This window comes from Geotrypetes seraphini, chromosome 10, assembly GCF_902459505.1.
Source record: "Geotrypetes seraphini chromosome 10, aGeoSer1.1, whole genome shotgun sequence".
NCBI lineage: Eukaryota > Metazoa > Chordata > Amphibia > Gymnophiona > Dermophiidae > Geotrypetes > Geotrypetes seraphini.
The window spans coordinates 94,919,571-94,934,961 of record NC_047093.1 but is presented as its reverse complement, the minus strand read 5'-3'; the positions used below and the strand labels follow the sequence as shown (position 1 = coordinate 94,934,961).

The following is a 15,391-nucleotide window of genomic DNA, read 5'->3' as shown; positions in this document are numbered from 1 at the left end:
TAACTTAAAAGTTCCATTTTGAAGATGCGGGCCTGCCGGTCAGATGGAGTACTCATTCCATCGGTCAACCTTCCTGAAGTAGGTAGGGGGTGACGATGGCTGCAGGAGGGTGTGCTAATCCCTTCCGCTGTCAGGAGGGTTGCTTGACGGCGTCAGAAGGGAATGGGCCAACCTTCCTGAAGTAGGTAGGGGGCGACGATAGCTGCAGGAGGGTGTGGGAATCCCTTCCGCTGTCAGGAGGGTTGCTTGACGGCGTCAGAAGGGAATGAGCCAACCTTCCTGAAGTAGGTAGGGGGCAACGATGGCTGCAGGAAGGTGTGGGAATCCCTTCCGCTGTCAGGGGGGTTGCTTGACGGCGTCAGAAAGGAATGGGCATCCCTCCCACTGCTGGGGGACTGGGGGGTTGCTTGACAGCAGCAGCAGCCTTCCACTGCTTGGGGGGGTTTGTTTGACGGTGGTGGCAGAAGGGAGCGGGCATTCCTCCTGTCATTCTTCATTTTGTTTGATTTTACTGCAAATATTAGAGAATCTTCCCCCAAATCTCTATTTCTGGTGACAGGACATGTGAGTCCTGACACTTCACCCTGTCAGTGTAATTATTCACCTACTTACTGTCTCAAATTAGTTTGTATGTCCAGAGTGTGGGATTTTTTCATACCAGTCAGGTATTATGAATGCAAGGCCATATTATCATTACAAATGCAATTGAGAGTATTCAAACTCCTTCAATGTTAGTGCTGGTTGCACTCAGATAGGTGGTTTGATTGTTCCAACTTGTTTTATGTGATATGCTTTGATTAACAATGTTCATTATAACTTGTTACAGAACAGAAGTGTCTTTTTGGGAAAGTTTCCCATACCCCTCCTTCTTATGTCTCCTGTTGTAGTGGTTATCGATTACTTCAGTACAAACTGAAGAGCGGCAGTACAGCCCACTAAGGGCTAGATGCACTAAAGTCTCTGATCATCTAACGATTGTTGCTAAATCAGTTTGACTGGTTTAGCAACCAATCGTATTTGCTGACCTGATGCACAAAACGGCTCACCTTGTGTTTTTTTTCCTGCGATCGTTCATTCCCCAATATAGCCATGCAAATAGGTCAGGGGCGGAATGCAGAGGGGTGAAACATCATGGAGGTGACGAAAATTAAATGGGGCGAAGTGTAGAAGGGCAAAACATCCTGGGGTCGAATGGAGGGCAAAACTTCTGTATCCAAAATCTAACACACACAAGGCAGCTCATTGTTTGCTCTCTGCAGCTGCTTTTACTTGTCCTGTTTTCTCTGTTTAGAGGCTGCAGTTTTTGAGATAGGCAGTGTATAACACTAATCTTTGCCTCTGCCACCTTTCAGGGATCTGTCCATGATCTTATGTGATTCCTTTGCTGTTAACACCCTGGCACTGAGCACTATCCGAAATCTCCAGGAACTGATTAGTCAAGAAGCACTGCCCAGAGTGAGTAACTGGTACTACTACACTGTGTGACTATCTGGGTGCCATTTTCAATTATTCTGGATACAATTTGGTAACACTGGGTAACTAGAACTAGTTTATTTAATTTTGCTTTTACCAGATGACTTGAATGAGACCCCAGTGAGTGACCAATTGCCATAAAATTGTAGTATAATGTGGGATAAAAAAATTTTAAATAGCAATTACTGTATGTAACAGTTTTCTAGTATGTCAGCAAGAAAAAAGCCTTTAAATGGACATAAATAGTAAAATTTCAAATTAAAACTGCAGATATAGTAACATTGTCATTTACTGTATGTAAAGGAAACCATTATAGAAACATGATGGCAGATAAAGGCCAAATGGCCTATCCAGGCTTCCCATCCATAGTAACCATTAAGAAATCCCACATGCCTATCCCAAGTTCTCTTGAATTCAGCCACAGTCTCCGTCTCCACCACCTCTTCTGGGAGACTGTTCCACGCATCTACCACCCTTTCTGTAAAAAAGTATTTCCTTAGATTACTCCTGAGCCTCTTAACTTCATCCTATTCCCTCTCATTCCAGAGCTTCCTTTCAAATGAAAGAGACTCGACTCATGCACATCTCCCCTCTATCATATCTCCCCTCTCCCACCTTTCCTCCAAAGTATACTTATTGAGATCTTAAGTCTGTCCCCATATACCTTATGATGATGACCATGCACCATTTTAGTAGCCTTCCTCCCATTATTCAGCATAAGCTTACATAATTTTCAGTAGCATCCGTCAAATTACAAAGACTAGGAGACACTTGATGAAACTACAGGGAAATACTTTTAAAACCAATAGGAGGAAATATTTTTTCACCCGGAGAATAGTTAAGATCTGGTATGCATTGCCAGAGGTTGTGGTAAAAGCGAATAGCTTAGCTGGTTTTAAGAACGGTTTGGACAAATTGCTGGAGGAAAAGTCCAGAGTCTGTTATTAAGATATGGGGGAAGCCACTGCTTGCCCTGGATTGGTAGCATGGAATATTGCTTCTCCTTGGGTTATGGCCAGGTACTAGTGACCTGGATTGGCCACCATGAGGACGGGCTACTGGGCTTGATGGACCATTGGTCTGACCCAGTAAGGCTATTCTTATGTTCTTAAACATTGTACATCTGGTGCAAAAATCCTGTAATGGATTGTCATTGTATGGCAGCCATGGTACAAGGAGCGTAGGAGCTTCCATTTCTTTAAAGGATTCTTCCAGGTTGCTATGCAGCAGAGATAGAATTTTATTTGTCATCCTAATGCGGGCTTAATGTTAAAAACTGTCCATTTCAGTGGCCAAAGAAATTCCTAGAACGAGGAGTTGTCGAATGGTTACAACAGTGAGTTGAAAGCCATGGTTTAAATCTCACTGCTGCTCCTTGTAATCTGGGGTAAGTCACTCAATTCTCTTTTTCTTTGTCAACTTCTCCAAACCAGTACAGCCTTCACTGATGGGTAATAGCTCACCATGACCAACAGGTGAAGACTGAGACCAAACTTTTGGTTATAGTACTTAATAGCTGTCCCTCCCTATCTAACAGTCTCCAGCAGGTGGTAGGTGAGCTGTGCCGGTCTCCCCTTGTTAAAGCTGTTCTGGTGCCGGACTGAGCTTGGAGGGGCCCTGTTTGAAGGTCCGTCTGACCTCAGGGGTGTCACACTCAACGGGTCTCGTGTTGAGTCCCTCCCCCCCCCCCATTTTCCTCCACCTCAGCCATAAGCCTTGCCACCGATACAGGCAAGGCATATAGCTTTGAGAGCCAGTGGAGTCTGTTCTGTTAAAAAATAAAAATAAAAAATCCTGAGGCAGTGCCAGTCTGAAGGGGTCCTTCAGGGCTGTGTAATTGAGTTTTTTGTTAACCGGTACTCTTTATTTACAGCTAGTTCACGTATTACGCAATGAGCACTTTCACCAGGCGTCCCAGATGCTACAGGCTTTGCATGGATCATTTTTGGTTGGATCCACTCCGTTTTTGGTGGGAAGCACCTTGATTTTGTCTGCAGCCTCAGGTGGCCTTCCCTCTTTATTGGAAAGGCAGGGGCAGGTTTCTGATGGGTCCTCTGCTTTGGCAGCGAATCCCATTGGGCTGCCAGGGGGTTTTCCCCCTGATTTTCTTTTTGCCTTGTGCTTGATTTTCTTTTTGCTTTGTGCAAGGCTTACTTTCAAGTGGCCGGGGGCCCTGCTTACGCCCTGGGGGGGTGGGGGGTTCCTTCCATGTCCACTCCGGTTTGGCCCCCCACAGCTCCAGTCGCGTACCCGCATCCTCCTCATCCAAGTGACCATGGGTGTCTTAGGACGAGGATTTTTTATCTGAAGATCCTCTTGGGGGGGATGGATGCCAGTATCGGGGCTTTTGCAGTTCCGTCTGCTGGTGAGAATGCATCCGTGGTGCGCATTTTTCAGCGGGACGAGTTCCAGGAGCTGATTCTTCAAGTCTCCTCGATGTGCTTCGAGGAGGAGATGAAGGAGACCCCGCATGTGGTGGACCCTCTGCTTCGGGGAATCCGCTCTGCATCCCGCTCATTTCCTATGCATCAGGATATTCGGGATATTGTCCTGGCGCAGTGGAAGACGCTGGAGGCGCTGTTTCAGTTTGCACGTTCCATGGCTTGTCTTTATCCCATCCCGGAGGGCAATAGGGATACCTTGAAGTCGCCAGTGGTGGACGTGGTAGTCTCAGCTATCGCTAAGCGGCATACGGTTTGGCAAGGATTTCAACAAGTTGGTTCAGAACTTGACGGACTCTAAAGTGCCCCATCTGCCTGAGGACCATGCATGTGCAGGCTGGCATTGCTTGGGGGTGTTTGCATGAGTTCCGCAGATATTGCCCTGGTCGAGGGGCTGCTTCCTTCCCGATCTCTGAGTCGTCCCGGGGTCATTTCTTTCAGCACATGCAGTCCTTTCTGGGGGTCCGTCGGGGGTGATATGAATCTAGTCCCTTTGCCTCCCAGCCCACCCAATGGCTCCTTGCCGACGTCTCAAGTTTCAAGTTTTATTAGGATTTGATATACCGCTTATCAAGGTTATCTAAGCGGTTTTTACAATCAGGTACTCAAGCATTTTCCCTATCTGTCCCGGTGGGCTCACAATCTATCTAACGTCTCCCTTGGTTTCGGTGGGTGCTCAGTTGTGAGGTTTTTACCAGGGGTGGTCTGAGATCACATCAGATCAGTGGGTCCTGGAGGTGATTCGGGACGGTTATGCTCTGCAGTTTTCCCGCTCATTGCCAGATCAATTTCTCGCTTCTCCTTGTCAGGCAGCATAGAAGAAGTGAACTTTTACCAGAAGCTTCAAAGATTGATAGATCTCAAAGCGGGAGTGCCCATGCCTCCGTCAGAATGGGGCACCAGCCGATATTCAATTTACTTCATGGTGCCCAAGAAAGAGAGGACTTTTCGGCCCATCTTGGATCTGAAGGAGGTCAACAGGGTTTTGCAAGTTTGGTCTTTTCACATGGAGACCCTGAGATCTGTCATTCTGGCAGTTCAGCCCAGGGAATTTCTAATCTCTCTCGATCTGACAGAGGCCTCCTTGCATGTTACGATTCAAGCCTCCCATCAGCGGTTCCTTCACTTTGCGATCTTGGGTCGGCACTATCAGTTTTGTGTGCTTCCCTTTGCTCTGGCCACGGCTCCTTGGACATTACCGAAATTGTGGTGTTTCTGGCAGCTGCCTTGTGTAAGGAGGGCATTCTGGTTCACCCCTATCTGGACGACTGGTTTATCCGAGCAAAGTTATTTCAGGAGAGCACCCGGGTTACGGCTCGGGTTGTGGAGTTCCTGCAGTCGCTGGGATGGGTAATCAAACTGTCCAAGAGCCGGTTGGCTCCATCTCAGCGCCTGGAGTACCTTGAAGTTCTTTTCGACATCGGCTTGGGGAAGGTCTTCCTGCCAGAGGCCCGGGTGGTCAAGTTGCAGTTGCAGATTCGCCTTCTGATGACTTCCCGATGTCCTTGGGCTCAGGATTTTCTCCAGGTTCTGGGGTTGATGGTGGCTTTCCTGGACATGGTTCGATGAGCCCGAGCTCACATGCACCCGCTTCAGCATGCTCTCCTTCAACGGTGGTCACCCCAGGTGCAAATCTGGACTCTCCTGTTCCTCTTCGGGAGTTAGTTCGTCGCAGTTTCCATTGGTAGCTACAGTTTTCCAATATGGGGCAGGGAGTGAGTCTGTATCGGCCCCAGTGGACAGTTCTTCTCATGGATGCCAGTTTCCTCAGTTGGGGAGCTCAGTTTCTCGGTCGCTCGGCTCATAGCAGTTGGTCTCCAGAGGAGGCATCTTGGTCGATCAATATTCTGGAGATCAAAGCCATCCAATTGCCATTGCTAGCATTCCAGACTTTGTTGACGGGCAAGTCTGTTCGGGTGCTCTCGGACAATGCCACGGTGGTGGCCTATATCAATCATCAGGGAGCACAAAGAGTCATCTGGTGGCGCAGGAGGTGGCTCTGCTCATGGCCTGGGCAGAAACTCATCTTCTGGACATCTCGGCTTCCCACATAGCAGGAGTGGAGAATATCCAGGTGGACTTTCTCAGTCAGCACATTCTAGATCCCGGAGAATGGTGTCTTGGTCCCGCAGCCTTCGGGTTGATTGTGCAGACTTGGGGTCAGCCGATCATGGACCTGATGGCCACGAGTGTCAATGCCAAAGCGCCCCAGTTCTTCAGTTGGCGCAGGGATGTTCAGGCCGAGGGGCTGGGATGCTCTGGTACAGCTTTGGCCAACGGAGGACCTCCTGTACGTGTTTCCCCAATGGCCAATGGTGGGCAGAGTTCTTCGCATTACTCGGTACCCCAGCTACATGATCCTGGTGACCCCAGTGCCCATGGTACACAGATCTGGTTCGTCATTTCATGGCAGATCCTCTTCCACTGCCCCTCTCGCCCGACCACCTGACTCAGTGTCCCATTCCAATGTTTGATTCAGGTCCTTTTTGTGTTATGGCTTGGCTCTTGAACAGGAACACCTAGGTAAGAAAGGTTATTCAGATAAAGTGATTTCCACTCTCTTGGGGACTTTCCTCTTCCAGGGCTGATGTGCGCATGTGGCGTATATTTGAGGAGTGATGTGTTATGCATGGAGTGGTTCCCTTTCGTGCCTCTTTGCCTAACATCTTTGAGTTCTTGTAGGATGGTTTGGACAGTAGCCTGGCCTGGTCTCCTCTCCAGGATCAGCTTGTGGCCTTGTCCACTTTTCGCAGGTTGCTGCCGGGTCGGTGCTTGACCTCTCTGCCGGACGTGGTTCGCTTTTTGAGGGCAGCCAAATTGCTGCGGCCTTCGGTTCCATCTTGGGATCTCAGTCTGGTCCTGTCCGTGCTTGTGTGCCCTCCTTTTGCGCCCTTGGATTCCTGCTTAAAGCGGTCTTTTTGGTGGCTATTACTTCTGCAAAATGCGTTTCTGAGCTGCAGGATTTCTCTTGTAGACCTCCCTTCCTGGAGTTTTCTAGGGAGCGTGTTGTGTTGCTCAGGGAGTCGGTAGATAAATTCTTCAACTCCGACTCTTCAGCTTCTAGTACCCACGCCTCTGACTCCAGGTACCCAAAATTGACTCCGACTCCACAACCCTGGTGTTGCGGCCTGTTCCTTCTTTTCTGCTGAAGGTGGTTTCGCCTTTTCATGTAAATCAGTCAGTAGTCCTCCTGGTGTTGGAAAGTCGGGAGAGCTCTTCGGAGCAGATGTAGTTGCACAAGTTGGATATCTGTAAGGTCCTTCACTCTTATGTTCAGTGGACCGCGGATTTTTGGAAGTCAGATCATCTCTTTGTCCTCTTAGCGGGTCCTCGTAAGGGGGATAGCGCTCCCAAGGCTACCATTACACGTAGGATTAAGGAGACTATCGCTTCCGCGTACCTTCTTCAGAAGTCTGTTCCGGATTTTTTCAAGGCTCATTCCACTCGGGGTCAGGCAGCTTCTTGGGCTGAGTCTTATGTGCCTCCAGTGAATATCTGTAAGGCTGCGGTTTGGTCTTCTCTGCATTCCTTTGTTCGCCATTACCGTGTGACGTTCAGGCGCAACAGGACGCGGTGTTTGGTGAGTGTGTTCTGGTGTCGGCCCTTCAGGGGTCCCACCCGTGATGGTTACTGCTTTGGTACGTCCCATCAGTGAAGGCTGTACCGGTCTGGAGAGGTTGACAAAGAAGGAAAAATTAGGTTCTTACATGCTAATTTTCTTTTTAGACTCTCCAGACTGGTACAGCACCCCATCCTGTCTGTTATTATTTGTTCTTGTGGGGGGTTTTCCGCATAAAGATTTTGTTTTTTCTGCAGGTTCTATTATTTTTCTAGAGCCGGGAAGAACAAAAAACAGCGGCTGTGGCTTGACTGGCGTAGCTGGTGAGCTGTGGGGACACTTTGCTGCAAGGGCCTGTTCTATGCATTTTCCAACAGCATTCTTGTATATTAGTTGATACTCCTGTTAAGAGTGTTGTTACTGTTTTCTAGATAGCTTTCTTAGTTCAGTTTGGCTATTCATCAGACTGTTAGGTAGTCGGAGGGACAACTATTTGGTCTCAGTCTCCACTTGCTGGTCATGGTGAGCTATTATCCATCAGTGAAGGCTTTACCAGTCTGGAGAGTCAAAAAGAAAGAAAATTAGCAGGTAAGAATTTAATTTCTCCTTCCTCAGAGGCCAATGTAGAAAGCTTGCGCAGACTTTGGCATGGGGTTACCTTGACATCTGTATTCAGTTTTATAGCTGATGCAGAAAAACGTACCATGCAGAAAATAACCGCAAATCTGTGTGTAGGACACCAGCGCACAGCATATTAAAATGAATGTTAATGAAGTTATTAGCTATTTAGTTTTTATGCAGAGAAGTGTGCAGGAGATTTAATGCTACATCAGAGGAGGCATAAAAGTGCTGTTTCTTTTTTGTTGCTCCAAACATCACAGTACCGACAGCTTTTTAAGACAAAACAGGTGGCAGTTCCGTACATAGGTTATAACAGAAAAGATTGAGTTGTATACCATAAGAAAAGGATATTCAAAGACAGTAGTCATTGATTGAGCGTAAAACTCTAGATGGGGGTTTAAGGGAAAACTGAGGATGAAAGTTATAAGAGAGTATTGGTATATAGATTTCCATATATCAAGATAAGAACTTTGAATTTTACCCAGTCCTTAACAGGTAGCCAGTGGCAGTAGATAAGAAGTGTAATATGATCAAATTTTTTTATGTCACATCATATTCTAACAGCTGAATTTTGAAGTTTGAATACACTGGATCAATGACCGATTAAGCCCCAAATAGATTATATTACAAACAACTAGTCTTTAAGCCCGTTACATTAACGGGTGCTAGAATAGATGTGTCTGTCTGTCTGTGTTTCTTTCTCTCTCTCTCCTTGGCCGGTGTCTGTGTCCTATCTTCCCCCCTCCCCCCAAGCAAAGCTGTCTGCCCCCAGCACACCCCTCCCCCCAAAGCAGCCCCCTTTCCCTCTCCCTGACTGTCTCTTCATGGCCCCCCTTCTGTATTCCCCCCAGAGTAAAGCTGTCTGCCCCCCAGCACACACCTACCCCCAAAGCAGCCCCCTTTCCCTCTCCTTAACTGTCGCTCCATGGCCCCTTCTGTCTTCCCCACAGAGCAAAGCTGTCTATCCCCAGCATACCTCCCCTTCCAAAGCAGCCCCCTTTCCCTCTCCCTAACTGTCTCTCCATGGCCCCTTCTGTCTTCCCCCCCAGAGCAAAGCTGTCTGTCCCCAGCACACCTCTCCCCCAAAGCAGCCCCCTTTCACTCTCCCTGTCTCTCCATGGCCCCTTCTGTCTTCCCCCAGAGCAAAGCTGTCTGTCCCCAGCACACCCCTCCCCCAAAGCAGCCCCCTTTCCTACTCCCTGACTGTCTCTCCGTGGCCCCCCTTCTGTATTCCCCCAGAGCAAAGCTGTCTGCCCACCAGCACACACATCCCCCCAAAGCAGCCCCCTTTCCCTCTCCCTAACTGACTCTCCATGGCCCCTTCTATCTTCCCCCCAGAGCAAAGCTGTCTGTCCCCAGCACACCCCTCCCCCCAAAGCAGCCCCCTTTCCCTCTCCCCCTGTATTGTTCCGGTTCTTACCCTCCCTCCATCCCGGCGTCTTCTGGCCTGCTCCTCTTCAAAGCAGCCTGTGATCGTGGCCGGCTTTAGCGAACCTCGCAGGCCGCTCTCCAACTCGGTAGCGCGTTTCCTCTGAAGCGATCCCGTGCATCAGAGGGAACGTGCTACTGAAGTTGGAGAGCAGCCTGCGCAGTTTGCTAAAGCCGGCCACGATCGCAGACTGCTTTGAAGAGGAGGATCAGTGGCGGCGGCGGTTGGTGAGTGATGGCGGGAGGGGGGAAGCTCCAGTGTGTTCCCTGCCGAGGACATGGGCAGGGAGAGAGCTTGCCTGCACTTCCTCCAGCGGTTGGTGAGTGAGGGCGGGAGGAGGGGAGTGACCACAGTGATCCCTACCACCGCGTTCTAAAATAGAATACGCCATGGATCACAACTCACAGCGGCAGGGATCACGCCGTTTTAAAAGCGCATGTGCGGGTAAGATTTTATTATATAGGATAGTCTAAGCGTGAGGTGATTATTAAGAGCATGAAATAGAGAGATCTTTAATGAACTACCAAGATAATAATAATAATAATTTATTTATATGTCGCCATACCGGGGAAGTTCTAAGCGGCTCACAGCATGAGAAAAACAATACATACATACATTTTCAATGAAAATCACGATAAAATTCAATAAAAGCAATGCTTACATTTCAATAAAATTGATCGGAATAAAAGTACAAACATTACAATAAAATTGATCAAGATAAAAGGCAAATCATGCAAGTAAGAAACATGAAAGTCAAATGGGAACATGGTTGAAATAAGAGAAAAAGTAACAAATAGCCCTAAAATGTCAAGACAAAAAAACTTTTTTTTCCCCAATGAGGAAACTTGGAGTTCAAATTATAGTTCTTAGTCTCTTGTAACGTCAGGATATTTAGAACAGGTTACTAATATAATAGGCAGATAAATGAAGATATTAGGTGTGGAAAGTAAGATCTACCAGTAATTTAGAAGGCTACAGTTTTAGGGTAATTTAAAACAATATGATTCTTAACTAATCAAAAGGAGACAACATTTAAAAACCATCTAAAATTGAGAAATGTTTCATTAGGATGAGTCTGTATTATAGAATGATCCAGATATTTTGATAAGTGTTGAAATACAATTCTCTTAGCCAACTTAGACATGTAACATAGATTTGCGATCAACTGATAATTTGAAATCTTGAGAGTTGTTTGTTTTAAAAACAAGCTTGTCTTCAGGGGATAGGGCCTTCCCCAGTAGATGAGCTGTACTTAATGAGCATTGTGGCCAAAGGAAGAAGTCAGGGTGAGCTATATGGATGCAAGAAAAAGGGAATAGGATCAAAGGAACAGGTGGTAAATTGGGCTTCATGGACTAGCTTAATAAAAGTGGTAAAGGTAGCCTGATTTAAAGAAGGACCAGGAGGGAATAAGCGTATCTGAGAGGTAATTTTCTGTTAGGGACATGTTTGGAGAATGAGAGTTCGAAGTGATTAACGTCTAAGGAGAAAGTTGAGGAACAGGTGATAGTAGTAGTTATAATGTTGCTGATAGTGATGAATAGAGTCTGCAGTTTGGGGCTTTCTCTGCATTCCTTTAGCATGTTCTCTCTGGTGCTTTAAGAAACACAGACTGCTGTAAAACCAAGATTTGCATGCAGGAGTAGAACAAGAGGGACGCAGTGGTGCAAGCTTGTCCATCTAATGTCCAAGAATAGAATTCTATACAGTTGTTTGTTCTGCAAGAGAACAGGTTTCAAAATCTAATTGAACATGAGAGCAGAATGAACAAAGTGTGAATGGATCAATGCTAGTAAGGTTCCTGGATGTGGGTTGATGAGGGGTACATTTTGGAAGAGGTCCAGAATACTTACCGCCTTCAAAACTTCAACCGACGACACTCGCTGGGAACAAGTCCCTTGGTCTGACCACTTCTTAGGGACTACCTGCCTCCCCATTTTCATGTCACATCTTGAATCCCCACCCCACTCCTCTCATTCCATAACCTTCCGCAGAAAAACCTCGAGCAATCTATTCTGGTCCAAATTCCTCAACCAACTCTCCTCCAACCCTAGACCTACAGACTCCGAATCCCATTGGCGCAACTGGACCGCCCTCTCCGAGTCCACCTACCACTCCCTTGCTCCAATATCCACTAAAACCATCTCCTACCCCCGAAAAACCCCCTGGTACTTACCTCTTCACAGAGAACTGAAACAGAAATGTCGCGCTTTGGAGCGCAAATGGAAAAAAATCTAAATCCCCCTCTGATAGACAGACCTGGAGGGTCAATATTAAACTTTACAATTCAACACTAAAAAAAGCCAGGAAGGACTTCTTCAGAGACAAGATCTCTAGATCCAACAACCAGATCAGTGCGCTGTTTAACATCTGGCGCTCCCTAACTACAAAAAAAGACCCATCCTTGCTCCCAACGTCTCTATCAGCCGATGCCCTTGCAAACTTCTTTAATGAAAAGGTTACCACCCTAAGATGCTCCTTCCCACCCACAGTCTCCTACAACTCCCTGGCCTCTACTGACCTCAACCCTACCTTACCTGTCTCCACCCCCATTCCAGCCGACAGATCCTGGACCGTCTTCGAGCTTGTTTCCGAATCGCAAGTCTCCAAACTCTGCCTCAAACTAAAAACTTGCAAGTGCACCTTGGATCCTTTCCCCTCCTATCTATTCGAGAATATCTCTACACAGGCCATCGCTTTTCTCACCGAACTTATAAACTCTGCCCTAATATCGGGCCTTTTCTCCTCCGACATGGGACATATTTCATTGACCCCTCTACTGAAAAAGGCCGACCTTGACCCCTCCATACCATCAAATTACCGTCCAATAGCAAATATCCCTCTCCTAACCAAGTTATTAGAATCCATCATATCCACTCAACTCTCATCCTACCTAGAAAGATTCTCTATTCTCCTACCCCACCAATTTGGCTTCAGACCCAACTTCAGCACCGAATCCCTTTTGGCCTCACTAATCTCTAAGGTGCAACAACTCCATTCTCGCAACAAATTCGCTGTTCGCCTACAATTCGACCTCTCCGCAGCTTTCGACGTCGTCCATCACGATATCCTAATCTTCCAACTCTCCGAAATAGGCATAAGCTCCACAGTCCTAGATTGGTTCTCGAAATTCCTACGCTTCCGCTCCTACACCGTTAACATAAACGGTACCTCATCCCCCCCTGGAAGCTGAAATGTGGAGTCCCGCAAGGCTCACCCCTCTCCCCTTCAACATCTACATGTCCTCTCTGAAACTCCTTCATCTATCCCCCCTAGAAACTCTCAACACCTATGCTGATGACATCCTCATCCTCCTCGAGACCGACTCGAACCTCTCTAACCTCGCTGAGAACATATCCACATGTATAACGAATCTCCAATCTTGGGCCCAATCTGTACAAATGAAACTGAATGAGTCCAAAACAAAACTACTTTGGCTCAACCCAACATTAGATCATTTACCCACCTCCATCCCACTACCTTCCGGCCCCACTCTTCAGCTTGAGTTTTCAAGCAAAGTCCTAGACATCGTCATAGACTCCTCTCTCTCCTTCAATGATCACCTCAACTCCTTGGTAAAAAAATGCTTCTTTAGCCTTCATATGTTGAGGAAAGTGAGATCCTGCTTTCATCATTCTCACTTCGCCGTCCTCGTTCAATCCACCATCCTCTCTAGACTGGACTACTGCAACTCCATCTATATACGCCTAACTAAGAAAAACCTCCATAGACTTCAGCTAATTCAGAACGCCGCGACTAAGCTTATTTTCGCAAAAGGCAAGTTCGATCACGTCTCCCCACTCCTCTCCAAGCTTCACTGGCTCCCAGTATACTCCAGAGTCCTCTTTAAATGTGCCTGCTTAGCCTTCAAGATCCTACATGGCATCCTTCCTCCCGTTATCCCACTCTTTTGGAATTCCTCAAACCCACACTCCACCAGACCCTCCCAAAAACTGAAACTATCATTCCCCTCTATAAAAGGTATATCCCGCGCAGGAAAACTTGGAACATCCCTCCCCTTTAGAACCACAGAACTCTGGAACAACCTCTCATCCCCGCTCAGAAATTCAAGCTCCTTCCAATCCTTCCGCAAACACTTGAAAACTTGGCTCTTTTCAAAATCTAATCACCTCCCATTCTCTAGTATCCTGTCCCTCTCTATCTTCTTAGTCCCTCTCCTATATCCTTTCATTGTAGTTCCTTTCCTCTTAACTCTGTAAACCGTGCCGAGCTTTGCGCTTGCGGAGATGGCGCGGTATACAAACCTAAGGTTTAGTTTAGTTTACTTTAAAGTGAATGATATTTAAAAATTAACTTACCATTATATAGGAATAACCAAAAAGTCCAAAAGAAATAACAGAGTGCTGGTAGTAGCAGGAAGAACCATATCAAGAGTATAGTCAGCCACATAAGAAGGAAAGAAGTGATCCAAGTTGGCCCTAGGAGCCACACCGTCAGAGTATCTGACCTGAGTTCATTATATGTTTGGCTGAGTGACCTCCAACTCCTTACGATAGTGAAGAAATGGAAGAGCAATGAGCAGAAGGCTCCTATCCCTGCTTCTACCTCGGGGCTTCGACAGATGACTCTGGAGATGTTCGGCAGTTTAGCAGCTTCCATGCCGCTTCCTACATTGTTCAGGCAGGCAGAGCATACCACCTGCAGCAGGGGTGATGTTGCTTCTTTGAACCCCATCCAGAGAATGCCCTTGCAGCCAGCAAGTTTGTGTGTTGCCGTGAGTCAGAGTGTAGGCTCAGCCAGGAGTGAAGACGAAACAAGTTGGAATCAATTAGATGCTTCCAAATGGGATCTTTATTACAGTGAATCATTCATAAAGACTCAACATTACAGGCGTTTCGGTAGAAAGGAGTACCTTCTTCAGGAGTCTAAAATTAAATCAAACAATCCATTTACATATACAAACTGTAATGACAAAAATGTAAAACATAAAAAATATCTAAAAACAATTAATACTTGCTTAGTGGTGATCAATACCTTCACAAGTACAAATAGGACAACCATCAATTTTCAGATTCGTTTTTATAAAAAAAAGTGTGCTTTCACATAAAAAGAAGAAAACAAATAATGAACCATATAACATTAACAATAGGGGCATAAAATACAAACATTCAGGTTGTAAATCATGTTACTCAATTTAAAAAAAAACATAAAATGCAAACATTCAGGTTCAACATTTGATGAAAGGGGCCACCAAACAATGGGCAGAGGATGTGAGGAAAGGAGACCAAAGTCAAATGAAAGGGAAAATAATAAAGGAATTCATAAACCATATAAAAAGCCAACAGAAGAGGCAATAACCAAAGCAAGAAGAAGGAACGAAGAATTATTTTGAGAAGATAATGTAAAACCAGCAAAGTTAAATACAGTAGAACCTATGTAAGCTGACTACTCAAGGGACTGTAACAAACTGGTCAACGTTCAGAGGTGGTCAACATAAAGGAGCTAGATCTACTGTTCTGTACATGTACTTTACTTTCTTGTACAGCTTTTATTACACTATCATATGAAATCATACATAATCAAAACACTAAAATCATACATACAGTATCATACAAAATCAATACAGTGGTGAAGCCAGCGTTGAGAGCGCTTTCTCCACTTACATTTGTTTTTTTTTTTTTAATTATTTATTTATAGAATTTTTTACAAAATTTCCAAGCATATACATCTTGTACAGTAAAGTGAGATCACACAACATATTAAATTAACATTCCAAAATTAATATTACTACAAGGAACTTCTAATCTAGCTGATCTCACACTAGTCCTCAATATTATTAGATCCATAATTAAGAGTAGAACAAATATAATTCAAATTAGTTAAATAAGAAAAAAAATCCTTTTCTGA

At 45.9% G+C, this 15,391-nt stretch overlaps 1 protein-coding gene across 1 annotated transcript in view; it reads left to right on the top strand.

The window, feature by feature from the left end:
* Positions 1 to 15,391, top strand: part of NELFB (negative elongation factor complex member B) — a 139,623-nt gene that overhangs the window by 69,596 nt on the left and 54,636 nt on the right. Inside the window, exon 7 of the mRNA XM_033961919.1 lies at positions 1,353 to 1,455. Coding sequence (XP_033817810.1) covers positions 1,353 to 1,455 — 103 coding nt within the window. The remainder of the gene's footprint in view (positions 1 to 1,352; positions 1,456 to 15,391) is intronic.